This window comes from Porites lutea, chromosome 1 (assembly GCF_958299795.1).
Source record: "Porites lutea chromosome 1, jaPorLute2.1, whole genome shotgun sequence".
Lineage (NCBI taxonomy): Eukaryota > Metazoa > Cnidaria > Anthozoa > Scleractinia > Poritidae > Porites > Porites lutea.
The window spans coordinates 35,168,817-35,180,162 of NC_133201.1; the positions used below are offsets into that span (position 1 = coordinate 35,168,817).

Consider the following 11,346-nt stretch of genomic DNA (forward strand, 5'->3'; position numbering starts at 1 on the left):
AGCAATGATTTATATCAACATGAATCTGCTTTAATAATATGCTCTCTTAGCCATCAAAACATACAACCGTAAGAAACTATCTTAGTTGTCCCCACATACAGCTTTAAGGAGTTCAGCCCCAAAATTCTCTCGAGGGGCCACTGGTTTGTCATAAAACTTTGTAAATGTGGACTCCTGGGACCACCCAGCACTTTTCATAATTGTGGCAATAGAAATGTTGTTCCCCTTTGCTGCAGAAGTAGATGCTGATCTGGTGCTGTGTGCACTGTACTTTGAAGTGTCAATTCCAGCATCAACCAATGTAGTCTTAATCCACCGGCTTACTGTATCAGGGGAAACAGCTTTGTGAGGCTTAGTGTAACTAATAAAAAGCTGCTTCACATCACCCCGAAGAATATCTGTACGCTTCTGATATTGCTGAAGATGCTTTACAATACAAAGACTAACATCTGGTGCATAGGCCTGAAACGCAATACAAGCTAAATGTTTACCACGTCTCGAAGTTTTTAACAATGAGTTAATGGAAAACACACACTTATCAGCACTTATTTGCATACAATCAATTGATAATGTGTGCAGAGTCTGGCGACGCTGTCCTGAAAGCAATGCCATCAACATAACCACTTTCAAAGTCAAGTTCTTCAGACTAAGTTTCTCAGGTGGGCCTAGTTTAGCTAGGTAGGCTAATACCACCGTCACATCCCAAGTTTCTTGATACCTTGGTAGAGAGGGTCTGCATTCGAAGATTCCCTTGATGAAACGACAGACTAAGGGATGCTGTCCAAAAGTGTAATGCTCTGATGTAAAACAAACAGTAGATAAAGCACACCGGGCTGTATTGAGAGCACTATATCCAATCCCTGTTTGGTAGAGTTCTGCCAGGAAATTAATCCCATGTTCTATAGTGGCTGAAAAGGGATTAATCTGCCTTTGACTACAGTACTGTTCCCATTTAGCGATGAATGGTTTATATTGTTGTTTAGTGCCCTTTCTCCAGGACTGCAGGATGAGTGAGGTAGCTGATTCCGAAAGGCCTCTGCCTTCAAGTGATTTCCGGACAAGTGGCAGATCAGCAGGGTGAGTTTCTGGTGTAGTGGATGCACCAATTCTGGCTGTTGAGGTAGAAATAAGGTGTGTTTCTTTTTGGGAAGCACAAGGGGTTTCTGAACCAGCAGTCTCATTACCGATGGCCACCATGGCTGAGTCGGCCAGCATGGCACAACCAACAGTCCTGTGGCCTCCTCTGCTTGGACTTTCTGTAACACTTTTGGGATGATACTAAAAGGAGGAAAAGCATAAAAAATGTAAGGTTTCCAAGAGATTGAAAAGGCATTAATAGCAATTGCTTCAGGATCAGGTTGGTAGGCGACAAATGGCCTTAACTGGTAATTAAGCCGAGAGGCAAATAGGTCAATCTGAGGCTCAACATGAAGTTTCCTAACAGCCTCGTGGAAAATTCCTCTGTCTAAGGTCCATTCAGTTTCTTTCCTAGATTTCCTGGACTCTTCATCAGCTAGAGTATTCTCTTTACCCGGGATATGACTTGTGGTTAACCACATGTTATTGTCAAGGCACCATTCCCAGAGCGTACGGGTTAAATCATTTCGCTTTTTGGAATGGCTTGTGCCCATTTTACCTAAATCTGACACAGCAGTCATGTTATCAATTCGCACAAGGACATGCTTCCCTGATAGTTCTTTATGAAATGCTTTGAGAGAAAACAACACTGCAAGCATTTCAAGATAATTAATGTGATTAGAAGCTTCTTCAGGGGTCCAATGCCCCCCAATCTTGACATTATTGAGTACTCCTCCCCAGCCTCCTTTACTTGCATCTGTGTATAAAGTGATCTCTGGCTGAGGAAGGCTTATAGGGTTATGCAGTGACCTTGCTGAGTTTAGCCACCACTGCAAATCACTGCGAGACAACTCAGATAGTTGCATAAATGCATCAAAGTTACCCTTGTTTAAGCGCAAGGCCTCTGTTTTGTCCATGTCCAGTGACCTAAAATGCAAGGGTCCCAGCTGTGCTGCCGGAAAATTTGATATGAGCAACCCAAGAGTGGATGCCACCTCTCTTATTGTAGGGTGTGGACACTGCAACAGGCCTTGACAGGTATGAATTATCTTCTCGATCTTCTCAGAAGTTGGATAGACTGTCATTGTAATTGAGTCTATAATAAAGCCCATAAAGGTGATTCACTGTTGCGGAACAAAGGATGATTTTTCAGGGTGTACAGTAAACCCAAGGGAATCAAATAAGTTGACAGTATCCCAAAAATTTCTTTCACAGTCATCATAGTCGTCACCCTGGAGATATGAGTCATCAATATGACTTGCTGAAAGGTGACCCAGCTGTCTTAAATGTGAATAAACTGGCTTTAATAATTTAGTAAACTTCCTGGGGCAAAATGCCAATCCATTTGGAAAGCAAACATACTTATACAGTTTTCCTCGCCACTGAAACTTCAGGTATTTTTGGTCTGCAGTGGCGATAGGTACAGAATAATAAGCATCCTTTAAGTCTATTGATGCCATAAAGCACCCAGGTTTAACCATATGTAAAACAGTATTAAGTGAGTCCATTTTAAAATGGTGATATTGCACATGCGTGTTTAGGCACTTGAGATTTAAAATAACTCTGAAGGAGCCATCCTTTTTGGCCCTAGTGAAAATAGGAGAGATATATTCCCCTTCTTCGTGACTACTTGGGGTAAGAACACCTTTAGCAAGTAGTTTATCTATTTCGGTATCAATGACATACTCTTCATCCAAATCAAGGATTTTCTTCTCTTTGGGAACAACTCTTTGATAAGGAGTCCTAGTAAATTCAATTGGCTGGCCTAATATCATTTGCAATATCTCAGGGTCTGAGGTTAAGGCCTGCCACTGATTATAATATTCTCTCAGCCCCCCTGCTTTAAAGCAGTGAACTTTGTGCTCAAGATACTGCAACATATTTACCTTATCTGTAGGAATATCAGATCGTTTCACTGGCTGGACTTCTTCGCGGTTTCCCGTGGTTTGTAGAAATTGTTGTGTGGCCGGTAAGACCGGCCCCTCTTCCCTAAAAAAGGCTTTCCACTAGAGTGAGAAGATTTGCCCTTCCAGCCCTCGCTGTGGTTTCGATAAGATGACTTGGCAGTGGTCGTATGACCAATTTTGTTGGTTGCTTTGATGTTGTTAAGCTGAGAGTGCAACTCATCGCCAGATAACAAGCCCGTGATGGGTACTTGAGAGCCACACAACGCGGAATATTCGGCATTTAAGTTTGGTTTGATAGCGTCGCGTAGACGGTAAGACAGCTCAATGTTTACATGGCCTAACAATGCCAGAGCGTCAGCGTTATATGTGACTAATTTCCCCAATTTCTCAGTGAGAGCCAACGCTGAAGTCTTCTCAGGATCTGCACGGATGGCCAGCAGTGTGTCAGTCGCTTTAGCGACAGCACTACCGACTTTGACAAGTACTTTCTGCATGTTTGCAAGACGTAAATCCGCGCTCTTGGTCCCGTGCTTCAGCTTATTCTATATCTCGGGGTTGACCTTTGGCACAGTTAATTTCTCACAATTATCGGGTCGATTATATTTCGCCAATTTTTCTTTTAATTTGGCTTCCTCCAACTTAGAGCCCCATCGCCTATTGACGATATCCGCCAATTTCTGAGCGACTTTCGGGTCAGTTTGCTCGTCCGACTCAAAGTCTTGAGCAATTTCATTGAGCAATGCGTCCTCTGTGACAGAGCTGCCCGGTTTTGGCGGGTCGCCGTTGGGCGGGAAATTGAGTGCCTCGGAATCTGACTGTTCAGGGTCTGAATCTCCGCTATCGCTCATTGTACTAGGTGCAGGAGGTTGTCTGCTCCTTTTCGGTGGTGTAGCATGGTCTGCTGGTGCGTCAGCTAAACGTTTCATTGCGTTTTCCATTGACAGCATGGTGGAACTCATTTGGGTCAAGGCCGACAATACGTTAGCCAGCACTTTGTCTGTGCCCTGGTGCGAGCGATTCGCTGACTCATTTTCTTCAGAAAGTAAATTATCTTCTTCTGCCGGTGAAAGGGGGTCCCTTTCACTGATATTTTCGGCAGCCATACGGCGATTTTCTCGGTGTTCGCTCAACACTGAGCGAGCAAAACAACAAACGTCCGACCTTCCCGAAGGATCGCACACAACTGATCTTCCCGGGCTCGTGCGCTTTCTCACGTGACTCCGTAGCGACCAATGACCAATGACGAAACAGAACGAAAAGATTACCCCTGGATTACCAGATTTGTAAAATTACTTTGTTCTCTAATAAAACACGTTTCAGGCAATTGCAAAAACTGTAATAAAAAAAGGCTTACGACAAAAGAAGGTTGAAACTCTGAGCGACTGCTGCGGAATTTCTTGTTTTTTATTGTGTGGCTTTATCTCGTCTGAAACCTTGTCCAAATGTCAAAAATGATTTGACTGATTTGTCCGGAACAATTACTCCACCGGCCATAAGTTTTGCAGAGCGGCTGCTCTTCAGCCCGTGTCGAGAAGTTCTCTACAATACATGCCGCTAGATTTCCAATAAACAAAAAGAATCTTTTCATTTCAAAAGGCTGACAAATCGCTTGCCCATGGCGGCTTTAGCTAGTGTCGAGTACCGATGTTCTAATTTACGTTGATGTTATCTCCAACAAACAGTCCATTTTTCCAGTCTGATCCGCACTCCGTCATTACGTGAATTTTGAAATTGGCCTTCCCTACTCGATCTCCAATTATACCCTGAATACTCTGATCTCATAAACCTTCGCCCAAATACGATTAAAATAAATATCAGTCCAAAGCATTTTGTAATCTGCGACCACGAATCTGATGAGACCAGATCTGTGACGCACGTAAACAAAGCACATACCTGGTTTGATTGATGTTTTGAGTGCTAAGTAATCAACACTACCAGCACTGCACAGATCAGAAGCTGCGTTCGTTAACGAACACAGTTTTTCAAAATCGTGGGGTTTGCGGGCAAGCGTTTCCTTCTTTCCCCTCCCTCTCCCCCGTCATTCCTTTTTTTTTTTACTCTAGTCCCGAAGTTCTCGACGAACTCACGCGGAAACGTTTGCTACGCAGGCTAGGCCGAGCACAACAGTTTTAAGGCCGATTTATATTGAGAAAAGTTGTCCTGCCTAGCAGGGTATTCGCCTACCCTATTTTCGCTGGGCGAGCCAGCTTGTCATGCATTTCCTTCATGAGAAACACAAAGCTGTTGGCTCGCCTTAAAAGGCCGGGTCACCCTTTTGTGATCATAAGTTCACCCTCTTGTCGAGCCAACTTTTGTCCATAGAAACCCTTTTACTCGCCCATCCGGGTTAACTCGGTTAAGGCCAGAGCATGCGTGGGCGCTGTTTAGGCACTCAGAGCATGCGTGGGCGCTGTTGACTCGGGCAAAGTGGTCAACATTTTTCTCATATAAACGCTCGCTTAAGTTGACTTGGCTGGGAGGGGAGGGTGACCCTTCACCCAAGTCAGGTTTTCTTAATATAACGGGGCCTTGAGGTGATGTTACACGGGACGATTCGCAACGACGATTCTTAGCGCAACACACAGTTGCAATGCTGGAACAGCGTTGTAACTATCGAAACAATGTCGCAACAATGTTGCAACGCTGTGTTGCGCAAAAAATCGTCGTTGCGAATGGTCTCGTGTAACATCACTTTTAATGAAAAACGATGATTGTTCCATCACTCCTTTATCAAGGTTGTCTCCGCTAATGGGAATCCATAATCTTAGCAGACCCTGATGCAAATGACCCAATCAAATGACAATGAACGATTTGCTCTAATTCCGCAGTTGCTTTTACTTTAAATAACCTTAAAACAAGGGAAATATTGTAGAGCACATCTCACTCTAGGATGAAATGTTATCGAATACGTAATAAAATACGCTTTTTTAAAAAAATTAATGCTTGCTAATTTTGGTCGACATTCTCTCTAAGAACAGCTCAGAGAAGAGCTGATTATCCATAATAAAGAGCTGACTACCAAAGTAAAGAAAGCAAGTTGGTGGTGCAGTATGTGATGATCATCCCCTGAACTCAAATAACAACAGCCAGTAGAGAAGATGAACTACCCAATTTTGGGTAATTTAAGATAGGGTTTTTCAGGGTTTATAAAAACCAGGTTTGAGCAAAAACTAGCCTCCTCCGAACACAACCCCGGCTTCACTGACCGTGAGGAGTCTGAGGACGAGAACGCTAGAAAAATGTCGGGAAGTTGCCTGCCAAAAATTGAAGAGTGTGGACCGCGGCCTTCAACTTTGTGGATCGGTTACTGGACCCGCGGTCCCCTGGGGTTTTTGTCAGACAAATCCAGCTTCTGAGTGTCAGATTTCAGGTGTAGTTTCAGGTGACTTTTCATGACCATTAGAGAGTTTTAGATCCGAGTTTACCGCGAACCTCAAGACCTCAAGACAAGTCTTTCGCGTCACGTTTGAGGTTTACGACGAGCGTTTTCAACGTGGGGAGGTAGGTATGTACCTGAAAGCATTTAGCGTATAATTCTCGTTTCATCCCACGTAATGATACACAAACCTTGTGGAGCAAGTCTTTATCCATTAACAGAGGCACAAATTCGGGCGAAATGCTAAATTTTACAAATCCTATTGGATCTTGAAAACAAGTGCCATTCATGGCTGCTGATTCAAAATGGCGGCCGTGATTTAATCCACCGCCAATCTAAATCGAATTATGTTTGAACGTTGAACCGCAAACGGGTACCTGCAAACCGCGGTTAGAGGTTCGCGGTAAACTCGGATCTAAAACTCTTTGCTGTTGTAAACAAACCCCGAAAGTTCGGACATCCGTTCTCTGCCACATACTGTACTTGTGCGAACTACGAGTCGTTATTTCAAGTTCGCGTTAATTTATAAATTTTATTTTCCTTTTGCTGTTTTAAACTCGAATAGTTTGAGGTTCAAAAATCTCTAAGCAGAAGAACAAGAGCAACGTTAAGGCCAAGAGCAGGGCAGAACTGCAGGAAAGAGGAGGGCTTGTAGCGGAAATTCCCGCCTCAGCAGCTGAAATGGTTTTAACATCGGAACTAAACTTTGAAAGACAAAAACCGGTGAAGTAGGCAAATTTCATAATACATACATTATGTACATTTCAAAATTCATGTTCACCCGCTATTAATTTCCGATCCTTAGTTTTGCTATAAAGACCGTCCCATGGGATGTCTGATATTATATTCTCAACTGTACATTACGGCAAACAGGGACTCGACACTTTTGATGACGGTTATGTTGATAACTTACTAACTGCTAAGTTGAATCAAGAGGCTGTTCACGTATCTGTGGCAAAAAAGTGCAGGCTTCTGTGAACATGTAGTGGCTTTGTATTTAATACTGTAGAAAGAAACGGACGCAGTGTACTTCAGGCCAGATAAGCATAAGCGTATAGTTAAGTGTATAAAGGGCAGTCGAGACGAAAATGTAAGCACATTGTGTGTTTACATCATCAGTTTCATTTTTTCCAAGTTAAGATCCACCGGGCAAAACCATTCTTTCAACTGTAGAGGAGACACGCGTATGTTGAAACTCCATGTTCCGGCGAATATTTAATTTTTCTTGCAGTTTTACCATACTCGTGGTGGTTAAAGTCACTCCTGATCTTCTGCTTTGACATTTTGAACCCTAAACTATTCGATTTTCAAACAGCGAAAGGGAAGGAAAATATATTAGTTAACGAAAACTTCAAATAGCGACTCGTCGCTGGTACAAGTACAGTATGTGAAAGAGAACGGATGTCCGAACTTTCGGGGTTTGTTCACAACAAGGTCATCAAAAGTCACGTGAAACTACACGTGGAATCTGTCGCTCAGAAGGTGAATTATTAGGGAGTTTAAGATACGGCGACTTCGTTTAAACATGGTCCTGCGCATGATCAAAACCGCGTGACTGTTCATTCTCCCGCGTAGTCCTGCGGCTACGATGAGTTGTTGAACTGTTTCGCATAGTTGGGACTACGGAGAACATTTTGCTCGGTTTTTTTCCGTCTCGGTAATTCAAGAATCTCGTCTTTTCGTAAAAACGTTTTCAATTCACTTACTTTAAGTGAGAGGAAAGCGAAATATGTAAGTTGTGTCTAATTTCTGCTCAGATTTACGCTTTTAATCCACCGTTGTGACTACAGTTTTATCTACCTAAGCTCATATTTAAATAAGCATAGCTGTTTATACGCAGAATTCAGACTGACGGCCGAGGAGAAGAGAAATCATGCAGGTAATTTACTCTCTCTTCGCACTTGAAAAGTTTCAATGTTTGTTCGAACTGATTAGTGTGTCTTTCTACTTGTGTTACCTTTGTTTATGCGAGTTTTTGTATCACATTTGCTGAATGAAAACGATGTAAACATCTTCGAGACAATCGAAACTCGGCATTTCAATACTTCAAACTACATCAGATCAGTAGTCGGAGAAGTCCATCTTCTAAATCTACTAAATGAGCTGTTACTATTTCTGCCTATTTCTTTAATATTTGACATAAGTATTCACGGGCGAAAAAAGTAAAACCTGTGTAACCAAAACTTTGGTTACCAATTTCACCCGACGTAATTGCTTTCTTCAAGTATGGAAGAATTTGTTCATTGTTCTAAAGATAAGATCACAATGCAAAACTGACTTGCATTTTTATTGTGAACGGTGATGAAACAAGAAAATCTTTGCGTGTTGTTTCCCTCTCCGCCTCTTCTCTCGTAGTCTACTGTCTGTCGTGCAATCTTAACGTTCTATATTTGCACGACTCAACCCAGTGCTACAAAGTACAACGCTCGTCCAGCCGTAGTTCGTAGTCTCCGTATCTTAAACTCCCTATTACTAGTCCAGTCCCAAGGAGAATTGGAAGGTCTTCCCGTGAGTCTTTGCGAAGCAGGTTTTTGTCATGTTCACCATTTTGGGGGAATCAAATTCGGCGAGTTGAAATTTTTCGTGATTTTGATGTCGTTTTCCTTCACTTTGTACGCCGGGATGGAGTAACGTACGAGATTTTTATTGCAGTGGTATCGTTCTCTCTGCGTATTTTTTTTATAGAGATATAACGCTCGGAAGATGTTTAAAAAATCTATTTCATTACAAGCACTTCTGTCATTTATTTAACGCGCCATATTTTACTGCGAAACACACTCCACAAAACGACAAAAAAATCGTTTTCATACTGGGAGTTTTCGATGGAAACGTCACCAGATTAAAGATGAATAATTCTTGCTTGAAAATAATGCAAAGGTCTCCAAAGGTCGCCTAGCCATCGAAAATCATACATAATGTATCCCAAAGAAATGCTGCGCTTATCATTTACTCGCTTACAGATCGCCCTTTATCACTTGTGACTAGCATAATGAAAGCCATATATTAAAACACTTATTGATTTATATTTCCTATGGGGGACCTCGGGTAGGTGAGGTATCCCGCTTGTCCATATAATCTCTCATTTTCATTTCATCACCTTTACATGATAGTTGGGGTGTCCCGCCACATGTTACTTCACCTACCTTGGGTCCCCCACGTCCATGTAAATAGGCCCTTAATATGAAAAAAATGTCATGGATAATTCCTTCCCGGGTACCTAGAAAACTGTGTTGTACAATTATAAAATAGTGACAGATTTGAAAGGCCGTGTAATAACTGGAAAAACTGGACCTTTTACAGAGATTATAAAATGTGAATAATTTGTAGTTCTGTAGACTTTTAAGAAAGGCCAAAATCTTCCACTGTTTTTCACAGGGAAAACAAAATGTCTGTAAATCACTTTTCAAGACATTTCATGTAGGTTTTTTAAATATTTATATCGAGAATGGTTATTAAAAGTCTGATAATTTTGCCTGCAGGATCAAGTAAGAAAACTGAGATCAGTCATCCTTGGCGCGAAATCTGGCAAGCCGCCTCTTTATTTTCAAGATGTCGAAAAGGCGATGTCAAAAGTTGTAGCGAAATCAGATTAGGAATAAACTTTAGGGCGCTTGCTGAAAATGCGGGACTGTGTATAGTTCTTAGAGACATTATACGACCAATACCTCTTGAACAATTTGCGCAAGTAAGAAACAGGTAGAGTATTTAAGATTCAAAATTCGACTAACCAAAAGGTTAAAAACCAAGAAACGAATAAATACGAAAAAAAATCGAACGATACGTTTTTCTGTGGCTTGCTGTTTTTTGTTTTTGTATCCCTCTCGCGATGACAACGCTCGAACGTAATCGCCGGTGTGAAGTTTTCACTAATGTACAGCCAATCTTACCCCTTAACAGATCGATCCGAGAAGGTAGATAGCAGCGCAAAAATATATTTCCTTGGAGAAGCAAAAAAAGGAAAAGACACCAAACATTAAAGTTTCCCCTTGCCCTGGTAGTAACTAGTAGTTACTGGAAGTTGTCGGTAGTAACTAGTAGCTGGTGGCAGTTACAGGTAGTTATTGGTAGTTACTAGTAGTTCGTGGTAGTTGTCGGTAGTCACTAGTAACTACCTAAAACTACAAGTAACTGCCACCAACTACTAATAGGGACTTTAAGAACCGACAACGCGGTGGTCTGGAAAACGCGACGACCGAGAGTGGGGGTGGGGCGAGCACCGCGTACTAAGCGTGGCAAATATGTAGTTAAGATCAAGAACGCGATCATTTAGACTAATAGTCATCGTCTGGAAAACAGTAAAACGCTTTTCACCTTTCACTACAAGAATGACTCAAAACTCATTTAAGACTTTACAGGAAGCTTTGCTCCTTAGTCTGGAAGAAAAGCTAATAGATGACGAAGAATTTGCCGTGCTGTATGAAGAATTCACTCCACAAAACCTTTAGTCCATGGGCCAGGCCATCTCAGATGTACCAGTAAGAGGGACCAGCTAGGAGTCATACAAATTTGAAGCTTAGTTGGGGGTGATTGCAAAAAGTTATGATAGCAAATCGGAAAGAGTAGCTGTCTTGTATATTTTAGGAGCTAAAAAATCAAAAAAATTCGCTTATGCATGAAAACGAGGTTTGTTTTTAAAAATGACATTTAAAATGTTCAGATAGACCAAAAATAAGTTTTTACACTGACATTTATAACATGACAACACATGGATCGCTTTGTCAGCCAGCTTTCAATTTGCCTCCTTAAGAGGGCAAAAAAAGAAAGACAAATAGTTCCCTTAAAGTTTGCAAAGTATTATGGGGAAATTCAAGATGGCGGCCCTAATGGCAGATCAGTGAGTTGACTTATTCACTGATTTTCATTGTTTTTTGATTGAAATCTGGTTAAAACTACAGCTAGTTATAGAAAAATACTTAGATAACTAAACAATAAATGATGATTAAAACAAAAATTGAAGTAAACTTACATTCATTTGAGATGTGCATG

The 11,346-nt window shown here is 41.6% G+C and overlaps 1 protein-coding gene and 1 pseudogene across 1 annotated transcript; one reads left to right on the forward strand and one right to left on the reverse strand.

Moving 5' to 3' along the window:
• LOC140928611 (uncharacterized) lies at positions 1-2,162 on the reverse strand. Its single transcript, XM_073378388.1, has 2 exons — positions 1,443-2,162; positions 1-1,278 (listed from the first exon to the last, which is right to left on the reverse strand). The coding sequence occupies exons 1-2, from the start codon at positions 2,160-2,162 to the stop codon at positions 82-84; spliced, it is 1,917 nt and encodes a 638-aa protein (XP_073234489.1). The 3' UTR covers positions 1-81.
• Positions 2,163-10,648: 8,486 nt separating this feature from the next.
• Positions 10,649-11,346, forward strand: part of LOC140937715 (uncharacterized) — a 4,101-nt pseudogene continuing 3,403 nt past the window's right edge.